Source organism: Marmota flaviventris, chromosome 11, assembly GCF_047511675.1.
Source record: "Marmota flaviventris isolate mMarFla1 chromosome 11, mMarFla1.hap1, whole genome shotgun sequence".
Classification (NCBI taxonomy): domain Eukaryota; kingdom Metazoa; phylum Chordata; class Mammalia; order Rodentia; family Sciuridae; genus Marmota; species Marmota flaviventris.
Genome location: NC_092508.1, coordinates 105,656,330 through 105,679,487, shown reverse-complemented (window position 1 = coordinate 105,679,487; position 23,158 = coordinate 105,656,330). Strand labels below are relative to the sequence as shown.

Here is a 23,158-nt window from a genome sequence, read left to right as displayed (position 1 = left end):
AAGTGATGCAAAACCAGCCAGCCAACCAATCAACCAACCCACCCACCCAGACTATAAAAGGCCAACAGCTAAAGAGCTATAATGTGCCAGGTACTGTTTGAAGTATTCTGGTCACAGCTCATTTAATCTGCACAATACCAGGCAGAAAAATAATATTTCTATTTTGCAGAAATTTTATAGGGCAAAGAGTAGTTAAATAATTGGCTAAGACTACAATAATGAAAAGTGGAAGACAGATAGGAACTAAGATATGATTCCACATGCTACTTCTAACCACAGGCCTCTCCTACCTCTTTCAGACATAAATGTAGCTTGCAATCATGCACAGCTATGAATATCTGGGGGCAAAAACTACTAGATAACATTCAAATGTAAAATTACTGTGACATGGGAATAGTATTAAAGGCAATTTAACTTTTAAAACTGTCAACTTTAGTACTACACGATCTACTCAATGAAAACAGAGACAATCAACCCATGAGTGCTTGACTTTCTTCAAAGCCCATGTCCTTGGAAAAAGAGATGTGGCATTTCCTTCTGTTCCAAAGTTCACTTTGTTCTAGGAGAATGAAGTGATGGAAGGGAATAGTACAAGACTGATACCAGAATGCAGCACAGATCTGCTCAGGAGTGAGAAAGAGAAAGTTCAAGAGGTGAGCTGCCTGGGGAATGTAGGTAAGCTTCCGCCTCCTACTGGGGACAGTGCTAGGGAGGAGATTTGGACCTCCTTTGGTTGAAGGTATGCCTGACTACTCTCCTGTTAGTATAAATGCAGCTCCTATCTGTGCAGTCAACAAGTCTGGAGACACAATCAAAGTCCCTGAAGAAACAGCCATGGGTGCCTGGTCCAGTTGCCCTTTTTCCCTAAAGAAACTGAATTCACAACATCCTGTGTACAGACTCATGTAGCCAGTGGCACAGACTCCGGTCTTGCCATTTCACGTATGTGTGCCGACAGTAGACTAAGGCACTTTCTTCTTGGGGCAGTGATTTAATCACTCTTTCTGTAACTACATCTTCAAGTCTTTTGAGTTTACTTGTATTTTTAGAACAACCAAAATCCTTTTCTGATCAACTCTCAGATGACACTGATCAATTTCATCCTTTCTAGATGGCACATGGAAAGAAAGGAGACTGGAGTCTCTTGAGAGTTCAATTAAAAAGCTCATGTTAAAAGCATTTACCTGGGGGATGGGGAATGAAACTCCAGCCCCTGAGTTCAAACCAGTCCTATTCAGTCTTGCTCAGAAGCCCCCTCTCTTGGTGGGACATGACTGCTTGCTATGTTTAAGGCAGATCATACCCCTAAGTCATGGGTGACTATACAACTTGTGCAATAACTTAGCAAGGTCACCACTGCACAGAAGGCAGAGGTAGAACTACTTTGTTGTCTAAGCTTTGAACAAGGAGAACAAAGCTAAACACTTCAACAGACATCAACATTTGAAGACAGCAGACTGAGTGTGGCTGAGGAAGGAAGGATGTGAAACAATGCCCTGTAAATCTGACCATACTGATACTACATCTCAGCCAGGCCAGAATCAGTTATGTGCAAAATGATTAATCACCACCTCCCTGAAATATTCAAGGTTCTCCTGCCTTTTCTTAGGGAAAAAAAAAAGCTAATGCTGAAATATGACTTTCAGGCTTTTGTTCATTCTATACTCTTTTAATAAAGCAGAACAAAAAATTTTGCCTTGGGCTTGGCTGAGTTATGGGGCTTATCTCCTAAGTAGTAAAAAGCTTCATTCCTCAGCCCAATCGCCAAATCCAGCTCAAGTTATAAGAAGCCTGACGAGGAAGGAAAAATGTGTGTGCCTTACCTCAGGCAACGATGTATCAAATGTGATAACTGCTGTAAGAGACATATTTTCTCTTAATACTTACAGAAAAACGGACACTGCAGAACAAAATTAATTTAGCTGATGGGCAAATGCTGATGGCTATGTGTGATAAAGCCTGGTGTCTATATTTTTGACAAACCTGTGAGGAATTACAACCAGACCCCCATCACTGTAGGGAGAAGGAGATAGGGAAGTGAGGAACAAACCCCTGGGGCATTACCTGAGGCACAGAATCCAGGGGGGCACCCACCTACCTTCTCTGCATACTCAGACACAATCTGCTTGATCTCTGCGGAACAGAGGCCCACGATCTGACCCACGGAGCTTGCAGTGAGACGATTCTGCAATCACATATGGCATGTTCTGAAGGCTGAGCCTTGTTTTTCCACTGAACTGGAAAACCTGAACACTGAGTACTATTGCAAAACAGACAACATTCCCAGGAGAAAACATAATTTGGCTTTTGTTCACTTATACACTGACAGGAAGCAAGAAAGCAGCCTCAGAAAAAATGTCAAAGTAACCTCTTCCCATCCTAAGTCACTCAGCTGGCTGGGCTAGCTATTCCTCCAGTCCCAGATACCACTGGAAAACCACTCCTCATCCTCCATGCCCCATGCTCTGACCTTTAGAGAGTCACTAAACTGAGCCTGCAAGGGACTTAGTGGGTCTAGAACTCAAGGAAAAGAGAAAAACAAATGGGGGAAGAAAGGAATTTATAATCTCTCTTTATTGTCATAGGCCTTTTCTGGCCTCAAAAGAAATGAACCTTCCAGGCACTTGGCTGAACCTTCTGGATGGGCCTTGCACTCTGGGAAGACCAACTATAAACTCAGGATTCCATCTTCTATCTAGATGGTAGTGAAATGAAACAGAAGACAGGGGCCCCTTCACATGCGGTAGAACCCACAGTTAGGGGAGGCAGGGTTAAGGCTAGCTCTTCTGCAGAAGACCCGTCCACCAGGGATGTTACACTCTCACACAGGTCCTTCAAGTCTCCCTCCTAGAGGTCCCCGGGAAAGACAACACTATGCATTATTAAAAGGTTCCCAAAGGAAGGACCTGAGGAACAGGAAAGGCTCTGAAGAAAGTCTTCTAGGGAGGAGGTCCCCTAGAGCAGTGAGGGGTAGTGCCAAGTCCCAGCCTCCATGTCCACCCCCATGGCCACTGGCCTCACCTCCTCATTTGCCATGGCGGTCATCTTGGTCATCAGTGACTGAATACGCTGCTGAAAGAGGAATGGAAGGAGCAGCAGTGAGTGGTTATGATCTCGTAAAACTGAAGCGAATGTCTACACAGGTCTCTGTGGTGAAATTCCACAAGTTGATTCCTTGACTGGGTGGTGAGGTGAGCCACATGATGGGCGATGAGAGGGAACTGGCAGGTGAGGGTGGTGGCTCCTAATAGCTGGCTATGGAAGGCACTAGCCATTTGGGAAAGCTGGGGATGGGACTATAATCTCTCCTCAGGAAACTCAGAAGACTGACTTGAGCCCCACACCTCTTCAGCCACTTGAAGCTCCTCTTCCTCGTGGGCATCTGCCTTTTCTGTTGCTGACAGCCCTGCAGGAAGTGTTGTTTTCTTGTCCTCAGCCTAAAAAGGAAGTTGTGACAACAGCTGAACATCAGAGTTGGAAATTCAGAAAGGACAACAGTGTAAAGAGGCATGTGGAAAACACACACACACACACACACACACCCCTGCTGAGCTGAACCAGCCTCTAAAAGCAAACGGATAATCCAGAAGCCTAAGCTTGCATTTGATCTACGGAGCAGGCAAGTCATGATTCAGGGCCTGGCTGATATCTGTCTCCATTTCTGAACTGCTTAAATGAGCATTAGGCCACATGCTTGTCAGACTTGTCCTTAGGCTCTGATGGGATTTTATCCTGTTGTAGATTCAAGGGCAGATCACTGCTCATGCAGTGTTTTTTCAAACTGCCAGTTGAGATCCATTGATAGGACATGAAGCCATTTAATAGGTATGACTATCATCCATATAAATTATATAAAAATTATATAAAAATAACCTAAAAAGTAAAGTTACATAAAATTATATTTAAAAAATTTTAATATTATATAAAAATTATACAAAAGAAAAGTGATGTTTCACTAAGCAGTAGTTTGGGGGGAGGTATGTGTAATGAATCACAATGAAAAAAATTTGAAATTGGGGTTATATCTAAGTGTTAGAGCACTTGCCCAGCACATGCCAGGCCCTTGGTTTGATCCCCTTCTGCAAAGAAAGAAAAAAATTGCTGAGGGTAATCAAAAAAGTTTGAAAATCACTGGACTGAAGGACAAAATTCCAAACTACTTCATCTCTTGATCACACTGAATGCTCTGGAACCAATCTCAGCTCTTTATGTGTCACACACACTCAAGACAGCCTGGATTACCTGTCCTCCTCTACCACCTGGATGACCTCAGGTTTACTGCTGATCTTTGGGTATCAGTATCACCCGGGGTTGAAAATGGGGATTGGTCTCAGATGCCCTTCTCACACTATTCTAACTCTAGATGCTTTGCTAAAACAACTCTACCATGTGTTCTCACTGTGTGTTCCTGCTTGGACACAACTACAGGGACATGACCTCAAATTTAAATGTGCTATATGGTATAAGAATAACAAGACAAGCACAATGTGAATACGAATTCATGGGTACCTTGTGATTTTCCCAGTTTTAACCAAATTGCCCAAATTCTTAAGACATTCATATACCCAGAATTCTTTTCAAACTTAAAATTACACAACAAATTAAATGTACACATCAAACCCTTATTACATATCAGATGATAAATGATACACAACTCAAGCCCAGAAAATACCCTGCTCTGCAAGAAATGATTATTTGAGTGAAAATACAAACATGGAAAAAAATGAGAACAGCAAAATGAAGATAGCAATCAGTGTATAACTAATTGCCAACGAACTGCTACTAAAAGTAATTACAGCTAATACGTTTAAATGTTTACTGTGTGTTGGATCATTCTAAGTACTTTAGATTTTAATCTTCATGACAACGCTGTGAGGTAGGTTCACCGATAGCCCTGTTTTATAGATACTATGAATGAAGGTAAGGTACAATGATTGTGTAAATTATCCAAAGTCACACAGTGAAGTGAAGGAGCTAGTCAGCCAGTCTAGCTTTAGAACATATGATCCTGGTCACATAAATGCACCAATGATGAGACAATCAGCCCAGGAAGTAGAGGGAGGTGGGAGAGGCTTGGGGAGCTGGACAAGTGGAAAGGTGGCAGGATGCAGCATGCCCCAGTCAAGCAAATCTGAGGTTGGTTGAAAAATGAGGAAAGAGTTCATTAATCTCAAGCTGCAAGATCACCGCCAAACATTTCAGTGGGTACTTTATTATTCACAAGGCAGTAGTTACAAGTACAGGCTTTGATGTCTATAGGTATCAACCTACAGATCTGGTTTCAGATTCTTATCATGGCACTTTAGGGTTGTGTGACCGTGAACAAATCACAGAGCCTCACTGAGCATCAACTTTCAAACCTAAGAAACAGAAATAAGTACCCTCCTCATAGAGCTGTTCAGGAGAATAGATTAAAAAACATATGCATAGCCCTAAACAGAGGGCCTGGAACACAGTAAGGGTTTGTAACTATGAGATTTATGTGCCTGTCCTGCTGCTGACAATTAAGGATCATTAAACACACAGAAAAAAAAATTAATTTGACTCCTTTGTGAAGTTTAAGACCCCATGCTGACTTACTGGCTCTTTCATACTTGGCTGCCTTGGTGGAAGGCAGGCCTGTAATTTACAGTTGTACGCCATCGCACCACTATGCCCTGTTCAGACCTGTCTAGAGGCCCTCAGATGAAGACTGCTCTGGGTGCCCTGGAAGAGGATTTCATCTTCACACATTTAGAGCCCACTTGATAGACCCTGGGGCCATGATTTTGATCACCCTTCACCTGCAGATCCAAGGTGAGACTGCTAACTCGGCTCCCAGGTCTGCAGAGCCTACAGAATAGAAATGCCAGGACAGAAATGGAGAGGCCAAAGGCAGCTGGCACATCCTTGATGCCCCAGCTTGCCCAGGGACCAGTGCCTGGTCAGATGCAGCCCTGCCATCCCCCACTCTTCCTGGGCCTCCCAGGGAGTTGCTACCCAGGCTATAAAGTGTCAGAATGTCACAGAGAGGCCAAAGGGTGGGGGTTTGCTTCCGTCTCTCAAGTATTCTCTCCCATTATCTTTTCTTACCTTCTCTGTTTTGCTCTGGCGGCTAAATCCATATCTCCTGCAGGCCACAAAAAAGAGGGAGTTTCAATTACTATTTTAAAAAATCACAATAAATTCCAACAAATGCATCTTGGTTGGATTTTTATATTGAAAGCACCAAAGAGTGTTTAGGCCAAGTGGTGACTGGAGAAAATACTTGAAGTGCCTTATCCAGAAACATATTCCACAACTTCTTTAATTAAGGACCAGCCCTTCATTTACTACACAAATAGTATAAATGGGAACTCTCTGATGGAAGAGAGTACAATATTTCCTTAAGTGCAGTCATTACACTTTGAATCAGGAACTGCATTTCAGGAGTCACAGTGTAAGTTAAAAGCCTTAAAAATATCTGTTAGGCCTACAAATGTGAATGTTTGTCCAAGTCAAATATGCTCTCTAATTGCTTTAATAACTGAGTCCAGCACATTTTTTATTCTCAAACATAACGTAAGCATGATGTCAATAATGTGTATTCATACCATGCAAACTTAAATTTAAAAAGAGACAAGAGACAAACACACTTCAGTATAAATTAGTTCATATTTTTGGTTCAAATTAATCTGTGCTCTAAAAAATAAAAGCAACAATGCAAGAGCTATTCTACCTTAAACAAAAAGCATAATGCAAAACACTCCACCTCACATATTTCAAATAATTTGTAAGGAAATTATTACATGCAATTGTTTAAGAAAAACAAAGTAAGGCCTTTTCTCTGCCCCTGCTCATGCCATGCATCACCTGTTGGGTCAGTGTGCTGCCTCTACTGGTTTGGGGACTGCAGGCTCACCACCTCCCACTTTTCTGGTCCATTCCTTATCTAACCCTGCCTGGGTCTGATCCACATTTGTTAAGGGAAGGCCTCTTCCCTCTGGAGGAAATGGGACCTCCTTAGCAGCCTCATTGCACCTCTTCCTCCACGATCCCGCCTAACAACTGCTTAGCCTCATGTCTAGAAGCATGTCTGACATGTTCATGCTTCATCTACTGCCTGAACAGAGGGTTCTACACACACTGAGATGTTCTCTTCTCTCCCATTTCCCTATCTACCCTTGCCCTTCAGCTCTAAAGCCACTTCCTCTCCAAAGTGCCCATCATGCCATAAATATCATCTAGCCTTATAATAGATTGTCCTTACAACCAAAGGCCAAAGAGTCACTTCTATCCATTAGGTATACATCTATAGGCTGAAAGTAGAGCAGATAACACCTAAGGTTAAACTTTGGATCTCCACATAAATTCTGTAAAGGGCTCTGTGGCAAACTTTTTAAATTGGCTCATCAATATCAATTGCATCTTCCTGTATAGGAAAGGCTGGAAAACAAAACACTATTTTAAATACTCCCTGATACCTAGGGTTCTACGTGCTATGCAGGTCACACCAAGCAGAAGAATGTGGAACAGTTAAATGAGGAGAGAAGGAAGATGAAGAGAACCCACTGTGCTGGCATGGATCACATTAGAAGCAACCTGGTTCTGGGGCTAGCATCTGTCAAAATGGCTTCCTGGTTTTGCAGAGTTTCTTGAGTCTGGCAGAAGCAGCTGGAGCACCAGCCTCCTAGTTCCCCAGACTGCTAGTTAGCTTCCTAATCATGGAGGTAGAGGGAGCATCCTTGGCCCAGCTCTAATGTGAGGCTTGGGAACTGATCTTGGCTGAGTCTCCATCACTCCCTGTGATTAATGAAGCACTTCTGCTGAAACTAGCGTCAGCACACTGTTCTCAATTGGGGACAATTAAGAACAACACTGGGTCTTACCAAGGTTCCCCACTCCTAAAAGGGTCTTGGCATCTAGAACATTTCATGTTTTCCAGGGCTATAGTTTGTGGAGAACCTCAGGACAGAAGACATGCTCAAAGGCAGACAGCCCTTATCCAAGGCTCAGGGACTTTAGGGATTTCCCAAAGAAAAAATAAACAACTAAATTGCATCGACTCCTCCTTCAACATTGGCTGCAGGAAAGTTCCTCTGACCCCATAAACTAGGTTAGACTCCCAGCTGCATGATCCTGAATTTAGACCCAGAATTCACTCATCATGCAATGTACAATAATTATTTATTATGTATAATCCTCCAGGCCTGCCTGCTGAGTTCCTGGAGGACAGGGAATTTATTTCATTCACTATATTGTTTACATTGAAAAAACTGAAGAATAATCAATCATAAAATAGAAAATCTGCCATTTTAAAGTATATACTTAGTGGGTTTTTGTTTTTTTTTGGGTGTGTGTGTGTGTGTGTGTGTGTGTGTGTATGTGCTATTGTGCAACCATCACCACCATCTAAATCCAAAACAATTCCTTCATTCCAAAAAGAAACCCTGTACCTATTAGCAGTTAGTCCCAATTCCCACCTCTCCTCAGGCCCTTGCTACCACTAATCCACTCCTCTGTCTCTACAGATTTGAACATTTTACTAGGCTAGTCACATTTTATTACTAACATATGGCTAGTGACTATTATACTGGACATTACATTTTCAGAAAACAAACTAATCTTTCAGAATAACTGCCCAAGGTCAAATTAAGATAAACATCTAATTATTTGATACAAAACAGGGGCATAAAATAAGCCATATATACTAAGGGTTATGAACTGTTCTTTATTTATTCAATAGTAACTTACTTAATACCTTCTAGGAGCATGTCATAGGCTCTGTCATAATAGAGAACAGACACATTTTGGGAGACAAGCTTCATATTTCATTTCTTAAGTAAAGAATAACTTTAAGGCAACTCAAAATCAAGACTCTGATACAATAGAATCAGTTAACTCCAGAATTGTAATAGTTGTGCTACAAAATTCATTTGAATGTCAAATATTCAGCACATAAAACAACATGGCTAGGTGTTAGCCCTGCAAAGTTGATTGGACCAATAATAAAACTGAAATATTATAGGGTTGCAATTTGAGTCTAAAACTGAAACCATAAGTTTTGTTATTCTAACACCATAACATTTAGAGAGACATGCCCAAACACATATAGACAGTCCTTAAGGCATTTAACATGGTTGACCAGGCTCAAAGTCCAGCTTCACTTGAACAAATGAGAGTCAGGAAAGAGGGAAGAAGCTAAATACTGACTTTAGAGCCAAGAGCCCTATGAGGCTGAGGCTAGGATCAGTGACCTGTGACACTGTTTTCAGATTTTTTGGTTCTAGGAATCAAAATATGTTTCCCCTTGTCAAGACATGAGATGAGGCGCAAAACAGAAACACTGGCCACAGACGAGGGAATTGGCTTCCTCAAGTCTGGTACCATGCTGTGGACATGCAGAGTTCAGGAGTGAGGGCAGAGGGGGCTGGAGCTGCCAGCACAGCCAGCCAGCTTGAGTGGGGAAGCAGAGAGGGGTGACACTTCACCCTACACAGGGATCCTGTTGGGGTAAGGAAAGTACAGGACAAGGGGACCTGGAGCTCAGGACAGAACCTCTTTTGAACCTGAAGGTCATATTTAAGGGCATTTGAGAACTGAAAACTAGCTGCTGCTGCTGACAGTGAAAAGGAAAACGATGGCTGTGGCTAGCAGCTAACACTGACTGATTTTTACAAAGAAGAACCTGCTCAGAATTCTTGACATATATATTGCTGTATGATCCTCATTTCATGAGCAAGAGCTCCGAGCAGTAGAGAGGATAGAACAGAAGCCCTGGAGTCTGATGGCCAGGAAGCAGAGGAGAGCCTTCCCAGGGAGGGCCCACTGAAGTTTCATCCAATGTCTGCCGGTTTTCAGAACCACTGTCTTCTTGTTCAGTCTCAGACCAAACAACAAAGAAGGCCTATCTTTCTAAAACCATGAGCTTAACAGTACTCTTTTCCTGGAGCCGCAAACAATCCTTATACACTATGAAAATGATATGCTTTTAGAATTGAAGACACCTGAGTTTGAGTCCCAGGTTCAGCCTCTTAATAGTTCTGTGACTTTGGGAAAGTTATTTATTTATTTATTTTTAGCTTTTTTTGAATGCTGTCAAAGCAGCAAATGGGCTAAAAAAAACTCTCAGAATGTCTGAAGTATTCACTACCCTGCTTACCACAAACTCATCCTCTCCTTGCCAGAAAAGCCAAAAACAATAAAATAACCAATCTCCTAAAACAATACTAAAAACCAAGCCCCTGAACCCTTCACCAAACATCTACCCTAGGCTCAGAAATGAACTTAAGTCAGCACAACTCTGCCAACAGGAACAAAGACTAGGATGAAGACACTCTGCTCTTTTTCACACTCAGAACTTGGAAGTCATAAAGAACCTTTGTGCCTTGTCCCCTTCCCTACAGGGAGCCAAGCCACATTCTGAGCTCAGACTGCACCATCCAGTGCAGGAAGGGTGAAACCTTCTGAATTCACATGGTAACAATGACAACAGTTACATTGCATCAAAAAGGTCCCATTTGAAATTCAGAATTTCAGAGCAAGATACAAAAATACCATCAACATGGTCTAAGTGTGCAATTTACTCTGATATCGTTTCATTCCCAGAAAAATCTCACTTTCCATAAAAGTAGAAAAAAATGAAGGCATAAATAATATAAACTAACAAAGCTTAATACATTCTTCCAGGTCTTCCTTGGCTCTGGGGTATGTGACACCCACAGATAGAGAATCTCCAGTTTTGGCTCTCCCTGAGCAATGAAGTCCCTGCCCACTCTAGGGCTGGGCCTTGGCCACTGAGATTCCACCATGGGGCCCAGGGTAGTCTTCGTCAGCATGCAACCCATCCATTTGCATGGAACCCATATGCTTAGAAGGGTCCTAAATATGTTTATTGTTGCTATGTTAAAATTATTAATAATTGATCATCATTAATAGTTCTTAAGAAGGAGCCTTGCAATTTTCTCTTGTACTGGGACTCCTAAGTTATGTATGTGATATAGGTGGTGCCTGACTCAAAATAGGCACTTAATTCACAGCACCAACTGGTGAGGTGAGGGCAGCCATCACACCTGGCTTAAGGCCAAAACTAAATCCGCCTTTTTTTGAAACAGACCAGTTTTTATCCTTCAGAGGGAAAGATTTGGCCTTATACTACAAAAAGCAGGGCAGGGCGTGGGGGACTGCCTTTCTTTGGAAAGCTTGAATAATTAAAACCAATTTCCTTCCTACTTATTCTGCCATAGAGGAGGAGGCCATTGGATGTCTGCTCAGAGTTGCTAGTGACAGTGCAGTTAGTTCCAGCCACCCAACGAGGGCTGGGTTGTGAGGCAGAGCAGCAAACAACGACCTCTCCCAGCACAAGGAAGGGAACGGAAGGAGACATACTCACATCAATGGATCAGTTACCCTAAGTAGAGAATACAGGACATAAATGAAAGTTAAGACCCAGTGTCAACCAAAACATTCAATGGAGAGAAGCACATCTACATTTTTTTTTTTTTTTAGTAAGAACTGAGCATATAAAACAGTATTTTAAATTTAATTTTTATTGGTGCATGATTATACATAATAATGGATTCATCATGCCACATTATTAGTATATGTACATAACAATTTGCTCAATTTTCTTCCCCAGTACCTTCCCTTTCCCTCCCCTCCTCCTCCCCATTCACTTGCTCTACTCAACTGATCTTGCTGATGTTATTATTTTAATTAGTACATTATAATTTTATTTATCTAAGCAGGATGCATTGTGGTATACATGGACACAGCATAACTTGGTAGATTTCATTTCTCAGTTCTTCTCCTTGTCCTTCCCACCACCCTCCCTCTCAATCCTTTCTCCTCTATTGGCCTCCCTTCTATTTTAAGAACGATTTTTAAAAACTAGAACTATTTTTAGGAAGAAACAAAACCACTTCTGAAGTTTTCATTTTCCTAGTCAGAACAATCTTCACAGGAAAACAAATTTATTTATTTTTATGCAAACAGTATACAACTATTGAAAGTGCTTCTATTTCTTCTGTTTGATGTTAAGACTTTAATACGTGGAAGGGCACGCAGGGCATACTAGCACCAGACTCTGCAAACTCATCAACTCTCCAAAGAAGGCAGAGCCCAGTACACAGTCTCACACACACATTTCCACAGAGAACCAAAAGGTTACCACTAGAAACTTAGATAATTTAACACTAGAAAGAAAAGATCCTGATGTTGGAGATCTCATGGTTGAAAACAGCAAATTCAGTAAGGTAGAAGGCAATCCAGTTAATCCAAACGAAGAATTTAAATTAGATTTTATCTTAAACAGCTTTACAAAACAGACATCTAGACTGGGTTCTGTTCATTACCTGCCATATTCCAAAAGTGTAGCATGGATTCGAGACTCTTCATCAAGCAGCTCCTCTGCTCCCTGTTGGCGTTTGTATTTCCGACGTGGCTTGTAAACATCCTAAGTGAATGAGACGGAAAAGCAATGGGGAGGGGGGTGAGAAGGATTTCCTGGCTGCTAGATGCCTCCAGTCAGTCAGGAGGAATTGTCTTTCCCCATCATGGCAGAAGTGTCCCCGGTTCTGCTGCAGGGCACTCAGGACAGCTGTCCTCAGGGAATCTGCTATCCTCAGGGAATCTGCTCTACTGAAGACAGAGAGGCAAGGCTCCTGTGAGCTGGGGTGAGAGGCCATGGATGGACCTCTGTCTACGTGAGATGACTTATTTACGCTGAATGCCTCATTGCTGAGAAATAGAAAAGACTACCTTGAGGTACAAAGGCTCATTAACAGAAGAGGATCCTTTGCTTTTAACGTTTTGAGTTACCACTGTTAGTGTTCACAGCGTACTCTTCTATATTATTTACAGACATAAAAACAGCCATGGTCTTTTCCCTGCAGCATGAGTAAAAAAAAAAGGACATATTTAATATGACAAAAACTTCAGAAAATAGTCCAGCATTGTTTCATTTTGTATTTATTTGAGTTGCATAAGTTTATAACATGGATCTATTCCTGAAACGAGTTTCAAATAGTATGAAGGATGAAACTTCTAAAAAGTCCTTCATCACCTTCTCTTTTCCCTACAGTATCCAGCCTCTCTCCAGAGGTACTACTATAAGTTTGATAGGTACACATTCTTCTGCACCTTTAGAATATAAGATACTGTTTTAACATTTTTTATTGTTTTGCTTAACAGAGATAGTGCCATGAAAATAAACTCAATGTATAAATCTATTTCATTATTTTAAACTACATGTACTATTCCTTAATAGAGACGCCCCCTAGTTTATTTAACCCTTTACTTAGGTACAGGCAGATAATTTCCAAGTTCTTATAAATAATGCTTACACAGATGTGGAAGTATATCGGTAGGATAGAAATTTAGAAATGAACTCACAGATTTGAACAGTGTTTACACTATCAAACTGAGCCAAAAAAAGGGATGGGAGAAGACTGTACTGATTTATATGCCCACCAATACATAAATGATATGCTTTTGGCAACAGCAAATATTTAAGCTTTCAATTTTCACTCATCCTATGGGTAAAATATATTTTATTGTGTTCACTTGCCTTACTCAAATCATTAGTGAGGCTGGGAATTTAATCTGCCTTTTATCCTGTTCAAATCCTTGTTTCCCTACTGATTAACTTGTCATTCTCTTACTGATATGTAAGCATACTATATAATCTGAGTATTAATCCTTTGACTTTTCTTTAGGTAGCATATATTTTCATTTAAATATTGAGTAGTATCAACTTTCAATTTGGTGGTTCTTTGTCCTATGACATTTTAGATTTTTAATAGTTAGTTTTAGTTATCATTTCCTTCATAGTTCTCAGATTTTATATCTTCTTATTCTAGGGACTTTTAAAAGGAAAAGAAAAACAATAACAAAACCTTATATATTACTTTTTAAATTTATAGTTTACATTTACATTTAACCTTTGAATCTATTCAAAAACATTTTGATATATAGAAAGTTATAAATCTAATGACTTTTTTCTGAATAAAAATTAAAAATCCCAACATTATTAATTTAATATTATGATTTGAAATGGCACCTACATACACAGTGAATTTCTTTAATTCTTTTTGCTTTATGATTCTCTATTTTATCTCCACTATTCATTTTTCAAATTTCCTGGCTATTCTTAACATTCTCTTCCAAGAGAATTCCAGTATCAGATTGTCAACACATTATGAAAAACACTGTTGGTTTTTAATTAGAATCACACCAAACTTAGATTACATCGAGAAGAACTGACACCTTTATAATATGGAGTCTTGCATTGAGAAGCAAGGTTTTTCTCTGTTGAAGTCTTTTATTCTTGAAGACAAGCCTTCAAGTGAATAGGAAATCAGTTCATGTATCACAGGCACATATGTTAACCCAAAGTCCTATGAAAAATTTGAAATGGCAAAGGAGATTTCAATTCTTTTAGACTCTAATACCAGAAAAGGAGAGTACTCCCAAACCTTCAGAGATACTTATCTTTAAACAAATATTTTGAGGTTTATCCTCAAAAAATTTTATAGGAACATTAAAATTATTATACCCTTTCACTGACTTTATTAGATTGTGTATTTTTGTTTATTTTTGCAACAGAGGCTCATTATGTTGCCCAGGTTGGCCCAAACTCCAGGACTTGGCAATCCCTTTGCCTCAGCCTCCCAGGTAGATGGGAATATAGGTGCATGCCACCACAGCTGTCTAGAGTATGCCTTAGTTATAAATACAGAAGTAAATATAGACATGTTTTGTGTGGTATACATTCTCAAGTTTTATACACATACAAGTACATATGTGTACAAGTATATATGTGTGTACATGTACATATGTATCTATCTTAAACAAAGTTCATGGCACATAATAGTTGACAATAAATGTAGGTCTTCACCCCCAAATGGATGTCCTTCTTGACTGCTAAGCTGTAAGTCAAATAATACCTCATTAAAATCAGCTCAGGGCACTGGGTGTGAGCTAGCAGCTATTGTGCCAGCAAGATATCTAGTTGCTTATCCATGAAAAACTCACAAGCATTACTATCAGGTTTCTTCATATAATGACATTTTTATTCCATTTAGAATTTGTCCCCCTTGATAATTCTGGTTAACTCTACCATTGTTTTACTTTCCATTATGAAAAATTTTAAGCAATCTATGACACACACTATATAATCTCAACAATTTGATGGAAAAGGGAAAGAATCAGAGCCTGGTATGATGCTGGAGGGCTGTTCTCATAAACTGCTGCCACAAATATTCCCTAGTGTGTGCCTGGTGTCTACATGAATAGGAAGCTATAAATAACATAAAAGAGACATAGTGAAATGAAAAATATAATGAACCCACTTGACATAGTTACTGTGTATAATTTAATTTCCCCTGAGCTCTACTATTATACCAGTGCTATATAATTGAGCTTAACTGCTATCTTCCTTAGTTACCATTGAAAAAGTCAATGACCCAAGGCAGGAAATAGGATTCTTCCAAAAAAGAACTGACTCCAAAACAATAGCATACTGAAACCAACAGCTAAAAGGACCTTTTAGTCTGCCAAATAATAACTATGTTGGCTTCTGAATGGACTTCACACTTTAAAACATATACCATCATATACATATTTTGTATTTTATAGCCACACCATGAGAGAGAGGCAGAACACAAACTATTATTTTCACTTTAGTATTAAGGAAGCAGAGAGGAAATGATTTGTCCAAGATATGTACGATAGTGTTCAGCCTAGGATATTATTAGGCCTTAGGTACACTGGCTTCTAATTTCTTTTCTTTCTTTCTTTTTTTTTTTTTTTTTTGGTACAAGGGATTGAACCCAGGGGCACTTAACCACTGAGCTACATCCCTAAGACAGGGCTCACTGTTGCTGAGGCTGGCCTTGATCCTTCTGCCTCAGCCTCCTGTGCCACTGGGATTATAGGCGTGAGTGCAAAGGTTTTTTTTTTGCTGCGCTAACTTGCCCTTGGTAGAGGTTCAAGCCACCCACCAGCCATTGCAGCTGGCCCTCTCACAAGACTCATTATACAATCTGAAGCTGCTATGTGGATCATACAAGGGTTTACTTTGAAAACCGAACTTTCAGGTTTCCAGGCCAACTATAAAGAACTACTGCTAAATTACCCTTTAAAGCAACAGGATTCAGGAATGCTGATGTTGAATCCCATCTCTGTCAGTAACCAGCCCTATGATGTTGGGGAAAGCAGCTCCCCTCAAAAGACCCATTTTCTTATCTATAAAATGAAGGTAGACCTAAAGTTCTTGAAGGATAGTCTCAGACTCTCATTTGTTATGATTTCTTAATCCTATAAAGATACTAACTTGTTAACATAATTCTGTCAATTTAAAGTCTGAGATTAATTTTTTAAATACTATACTTTACACGATTATTCTTTTTTTTAACAAAACTATATAGAATCAACTTATTTTTGTTTTGCTATTAATTGTTAATGGCAATCATTTATTAATGGTAGGCCAGTGCCACGTGGGCAGACTGCTATAAATGTCCTGCCCACTTGATCCTCACACCTATGGGGTAGTTATCCTTGTGTTCTGTCTACAGATGATAAAATTTAGGCAGAGAGGTTAAATAACTTCTCCATGGTTACCAAGGCAATAAGTGATAGAAACAGGATAAAACTAGAATTGGGACTAGACACATTCTATGAAATGTTTTATAATCCAACTCTGATCATCCTTCATGGGTTCTGATATTTTGCCTTGGCAGATAAAGGACACACAAACGGGGGTAAAAAATTAAGGTGACCCTTTTGTAAAGAGTTCTCTAACTTTTGCACTGAGAGTCAGATCTACTTGCAGATCTGGTTATGAGTCAGTCTCACCTGTCATTAGTGATGCCTCTGAGCCCACTGCTCGGAATGGCAGGGCAGAGAAGTAGAACAGCACAGCACCACAGCAGCGCCTGCAGCAAATCCCTCATCGCTGCCCTCGCAATTATGGCAGACAACTTCTTTACTGAAATAACAGAGCAGGCCGTGAAGCAGCCACTACCAATCTGGCATTCTACATTCAAAAGCTCCAGTGGATCAGACCATACCCGACTCAGCAGGAAATGGAATTTCCCTGAGTCACCTCCATGGACCTAACCACTCATTCTCACAGCCCAAGCTCAACTCCAGCAGACATTCCTCAGCCCCAGAGCCTGTGAATAAACCCTACCTCCCCACCTGCTTTCACCACCAGGTGCAAAGTCTTAAAGATTCTATAAGGAAAAAGCTGTAACTGGGACAAATGAAATGTTTCCTGCTGCACATTAATAAAATAACAAACAAAACAAGCCTCAGGTATGGAGTGAAGGAAAGGAGAGATGGATAGATGGCAATTTTTGTGTCCCCAACCTTATTCCTATCTATTTGTTCCCTTTTACATAAGCAAAGCGGACACAGGAATGCATCTTCTACTCTTTAGGATCCAGTATAAATCCCACCTCAAGGCTCCTTGAGTCTATAACAATAGTGTAACTAGGCAGGTAAGAATAAGGTGTGCTTTATAAGAAAATTAAAAATGGCTACTATTTTGTCCCCGAGCTTCTATCCATTTTTTTTCTTTTATTTTTTTCCATACTGGGGATTGAATCCAGGAGTGATCACTTACTGAACAACATCCCCAGTTCTTATAATTTTCAGACGGCTTCTCACCAAGTTGCCTAGCCTGGCCTCAACTTGCAATCTTCCTGTCTCAGTCTCTCAAATTGCTGGGATTACAGGCATGTGCTACCAGATCTGGCTTTTTATTTCTTTACTGTGAACTGAAATCCCTTAATTCAAAAGCTGGCCAGCAACAAACTCAAATTCTTACACGACAAATTGTTTTTAAAATATCACAAATAAGCAGAATTTTAGCTACTTAAAGCCTACCTACTTTGTATATCCTTCAGAACTATACCCCCCGAAATTGCTAGCATTTGCTAAACATAGATAAAAGGCCCAGGGCTATAAAAATCCCATGCTGCTGCTGCCCTTCAGAGATCCCTGACCCAGAGACACTCTGAATTCTGCTGAGCATCATCACGGGCCACTTGAGCCTTCTTGAGGATTCCCCATAGGAGTTCCCTTATCTTATTCCCTTTCTGGATCACTGGCTCCTGTGCCAAAAGCCCCTGGATGGTACCTTGGACTGAGGGACTCCCCTGCCCTACAAGCAAACCTACAGAATTGTGCAAATAAAGCTGGAATATGCTACTGCCACCTAGTGGTCAGATTTTTCTCTTTCAAGCGCTAGAATGTGTTCTAGCATTCAGTAGCGCTCAATTAACATTACTGAATGAACACAGAGAGTAATACTAGTGCTTCAGTCCTTACCTATTACTAACTCCCCAATTTGGGGCACACTATTTAACATCTGTGGTCTTCCAGGTATAAGTAGGGTTGTGAGGATTAACTAATCAATACTTTGAATAGTACCTGAAACATGGTAAGGGTTAAGACATATATTCTCACCTATATATGGATGTATATTATTATTATCATCAATAATAAAAATTACTATATCAGTTTACTTGCGTTACATTCACATTTTACATGCTGGATGAAAAGGTGTTCTTTATAGCATTCCCTCTGGAAAAAAACACTGAAGTAGGAATTGAAAATGACTTTTTAAATGGTCTTTCAGGTGATCCAATAAGTTCAAAAAAATGAAAGCTCTATAAAGTCTTTTTCCCCCCATCCCTTCTATTCTCACACAAATTTTTAAACATTACCAAAATACACATTTGGGTAAAAATCTTAGGGTGTGCTTTACTTTAAGAGCAAGTAAAAGACCTCACTCACTGCAACACAAGATACTTTCAGGACAGGAGGAAGTGAGCTGTGTAACAGCACACTGAGACACATAAATATGATAATTATGATCATGATGAAAAAGTGGAAGATGGTAAGCAGAGGCCTATTCTGGGGAAGCCAGAGTTTCCATTTCTTCGGTCCTCTGAAAATACCATCTCCAGGAGGACAGGAATTCTATAAAGCAGCTAGCTATTTTGTAAACAGGAAATAGGAAAAAAAAAAAAAAAGGAGTATCGGAGATATTCCCTATGATAATGCAAAATGAAGCCAAGACAAAAAGAGTACCTCAAGAGGGGTAAATAAAAGATAGAAGCAAAACTAGATAAATTTGTTCTACACAATGAATAATCTGCCCCCAATAACAATGCTACAGAGGTATGTATATTGGCATGGAAAGAAATCCTCAACATATTATTGTGCAAAATCAGCAAGCAACAAAGCAGAACACAAAGTGAAATGTCATATTTTCATAATCTCTAATTCTCTACAGTGATATCCTTAATTCTAGTTCCTACTTAGAATATCAGTGGTTATCCCTGACAATGACATCACAATACCATGGATAATTTCACCTTTGTATTTTTCTTTATTTCCTCATATTTCATTATTATTACAGCATTAGTATTAAAGAAAAGCAACCTTTTAAAACAAAAACTAATGTGTCAACAAAATTGAATGGGTTACATAATTAAGGACAAAAATAAAAGATTAGAAAAATTTTCCAAGGATAACTAAAGGCAAGAATAAGCTACATTCTCAATATTAAACGTTTAATACTTATTTTTCAAAAGGAGTTATGTTGAAGCCAGTTTACTTTTTTAAGTAAAAAGCCTGCTGGTAGAGGCACAATGGCATCATGTTGATAAACGAAAAAAAAGCTGGTTGCAGTGGTGCACACCTGTAATCCCAGTGGCTTGGGAGGCCGAGGCAGGAGAATCATGAGTTCAAAGCCAGCCTCAGCAACAGCGAGGCTCTAAGCAACTCAGTGAGACTCTGTCTCTGAATAAAATACAAAAAAGGGCTGGCGATGTGGCTCAGTGGTTGAGTGTCCCTGAGTTCAATCCCTGGTACCCCCCAAAACAAAAACAAAATTAGGACAATTTAGCATCCATTCTCCCATCTGCAAATGGGAAAAGTAATAGGAAAAAGTCCCCAAGGACTGAAGAGGTAGAAGGAATGTTAGCCACTCTGGATATGCCTAAGTCTCTGGGACCCAGAAATAAGTCAGCAACCTTACTGCAAAATTAGTGCCAGGAATGTGTTGGAAAAGAGAGAAACACCAGCAACCTGTTGTGCAGGAGTCAGATATAAAATCCAAATCTGACTGCCTGTTCCTAACTCTGAAGCTACTCAGGGAATTTGTTGGCCTTTCTAACTTTCAATTTCCTGATTTATAAAATGGAATTCATAATAATAAAATTCTGTGCATGCTGATGAATGGTAAGGGCCTAATTAGATGCCAGACATATTAGACACTCAATAAATACATTGCAGATAGACACTGCTTTTTAAAAGGCTGGGTGTGGAAACTAGGTATCTGTGTAGCTGGCCAAATTTTAATCCTTAATTTCTCACAATTTAAGCCTGGGATTCTAGATTCATCAGTAATTCATCACCTTACCCACTGATAAGGTATCTGAAAGGTAGAACTGGGAAACAGCTGGGAGAAGTAAACACCCTTCAGAACCAGAGCTTGCAAAGAGCCACATCTGTCACCTAGGGCATGTTTCCTTTCTTAAACAGAGGAAGAGATTTTCTTGGGGATAATGATAACAAACTGAAAGCTATTCAGTGCTTTATCCTGGCCAGGATGTGCACAACAGCCCTGGAGTATCCTGCAAAGTCCTGGAACTCTAATTTCAAGCCAGCCAAGGAAGTGGTTGCAGAAATGTGAAACTGCACAGTGGCAAATGCCTGTAGTTCCAAAGACTCAGGATACCAAGGCAGGAGGATCTCAAGTTTGGGGCCAGCCTGGGCAACTTAGCAAGATCCTATGCAACTTAGTAACTTAGTGAAACCCTGTCTCAAAATAAAAAAAGGACTGGGGATGTGGCTTATTGGTAAAGTACCCCTGGGTTCCATCTCTAGTACGAAAAAAAAAAAAAAGAAGAAGAAAAAAAGAAAGAAATCTAAGAAGAGAACTTCTGAAGTAAGAAGTATTTTCAGTAGATGGGGGAGAGGGGAATGCAACCTCTGACCAATCCATAAAACCTCTTTACCATTTGTGCTAAAAATGTACTACCAGTCAACTGAGCATTAAGTTTACACATAAGAAAGGAAATAAACTAAGCAATACAAATTATACTCCAAGAAACTCTTAACAGTTTTCTATCTTCTTTTATTCTAATACTGTTTTCTAATCAGCTGCAATAGCATTTTATCTAGAAACTCATAGCAGAATGGTTTTGAGACTGGGTTTTGGTCCTGGCTCCATGGTCAACCATGTGACCTTAAGCAACTTACACAACCTCTTTGTGCTTCAGTTTCATTATTTACAAACAAAAACAAAACAAAACAACAGCAACAACAAAAAACCCCTACAATTTTATAGGGTTATTGTGAGAAAGATGAGTTACAGACATTCAGAATAATGTTTGGGCACTAATTATTTGTCATTATCATTATCTCCTTAAATTCTATGTAGTGGCATTACTAAACAGAAATAGGGGAGGAAGGTCTCCATTACAATGAAAATCTATAGCTAGAACTGGCCTTTTTCATTCTGGGTTAGATAACTGATTACTATATTCCTTTCTAAAAATTTACAATCTTAAAGTATGATTCTAATTCAGTTAAAAAGTACAAATTAAAAACATGGAAAAATACATCTAAGCATTTAAAGTGGCTGTTTCTGTATTATAAGTTTAAGGCTGATCTCTTCCCTCCCTGCATCTATCAATCTTCTTAAAAAGAACTTCCAGAGTGTTCTAAATTGTACACTGATTTCATAACCAGGAAAGAAAATTACTCTTGACACTGTATCATTTTTCTTAATATCTATGTTTCCTTTTTAATATTTATTTATCTACTTTTTTTTTTTTTTTTAATGTTTTGAGCTGTGGTGTGTTGCCCAGGTGTCCTGGAATTCCCGGTCCTAAGTCCTTCCACCTCAGCGTCCTGAGTTGCTGGGACTATAGGAACATGCCACCACACTTGGCTTCTTATTTAATACTGCCTCCAAATATGAAAACAGCATCTGGCTTCCCAATGTCATCATCTTATAGGTTTTCCACTTCTTCCAATTCCAAAATTGAGAAAAAGATACAAATTATAAACATAAAATAAAATGAGAAGGACAATTTTGTTTTACCTAAGCACTTCACATCTTTCGCCAGCAAATGAATATTTATTTTCTTTTCAGAGTAATCACATTGTAAGACCACAAATTTTATTAAGATAAGCCAGTATGGCAGTCTTTTTCTGAAAACTTCACAAAGTCACATAAATCAGACCACCTTAATCTTTATACTTTAATGCAACTCAAGTCAACCACATAAAATGTGCACCTGAGCCAGGCATAATGGTGCAACATCTGTAATCCCAACAACTGGGGAGACTGAGGCAGAAGGATTGCAAATTAGAAGCCAGCCTCAGCAACTTGGTGAAGCCCTAGCAACTTAGCAAGACACTGTCTCAAAATAAAAAGTAAAAAGGGTTGGGGATGTGGCTCAATGGTAAAGCACCCCTGAGTTCAATCCCTAGTTAAAAAAAAAAAAAGTATACCTGATATTTAAGCTAGGCCTACAAATACAATAGACTATACAAGCGTATTTTTTAAAAACTACATATATAAGCAAGGCTGAATCCTAAGGTTGAATAAAACGTTAGGTAGGACACAATTTAGATGAAGTAAACAAGATGCAAATAACACTGTATTATTTCTAGAGAAAGATACTGTACATACAGGCACTGAGGCTTCATTCCCATCAGTTTAGGTAAGAAGGCTGTGGGAATGGACAGTGCTAACAATGTTCCCAGGACTCTGGCTCAGTGTTTTGAAAAGGAACAGCTTTCCACTTTCCCCTAGCTGGAAATATGGTTGTATGAGTACAGATTTCCAGTGCATTTTGGTGACAAAAACTGTCCCAGAGCTTTCTGCACAAAGCTCAGAAGCTTTTCTGCCTCTCCTAAGCCATCACAGGGGTGGGCATGGGGCAGGAACTTTAATTTGCCATCTCCAGCTCATCATTTGCTCTTGAAGTTATGCCAAACTTACCCCTGCCATGGGATAAAAGAGGAAAGGCTTCGCATTTGGACATTTCTCCTTTAAAACTGCAACTGAGAATGCAGGGCACTAGTTGGGGCAAGTCTACCTGAAGGTGCTAGTATCTTGGCACTGAGCACATGATGTAGGTGGGGCTACCTTCACACTGTCATCATAGGCCAG

General features: G+C 39.7%; 1 protein-coding gene across 1 annotated transcript in view; it reads right to left on the bottom strand.

Annotated features, from left to right (window-relative positions):
• Positions 1–23,158, bottom strand: part of Ccdc93 (CCC complex scaffolding subunit CCDC93) — an 81,075-nt gene that overhangs the window by 40,114 nt on the left and 17,803 nt on the right. Inside the window, exons 7-11 of the mRNA XM_027954023.2 lie at positions 12,312–12,412; positions 6,073–6,109; positions 3,345–3,437; positions 3,022–3,072; positions 2,099–2,185 (exon numbers count right to left, since the gene is read on the bottom strand). Of these exons, the coding sequence (XP_027809824.1) occupies positions 2,099–2,185; positions 3,022–3,072; positions 3,345–3,437; positions 6,073–6,109; positions 12,312–12,412 (369 nt within the window). The remainder of the gene's footprint in view (positions 1–2,098; positions 2,186–3,021; positions 3,073–3,344; positions 3,438–6,072; positions 6,110–12,311; positions 12,413–23,158) is intronic.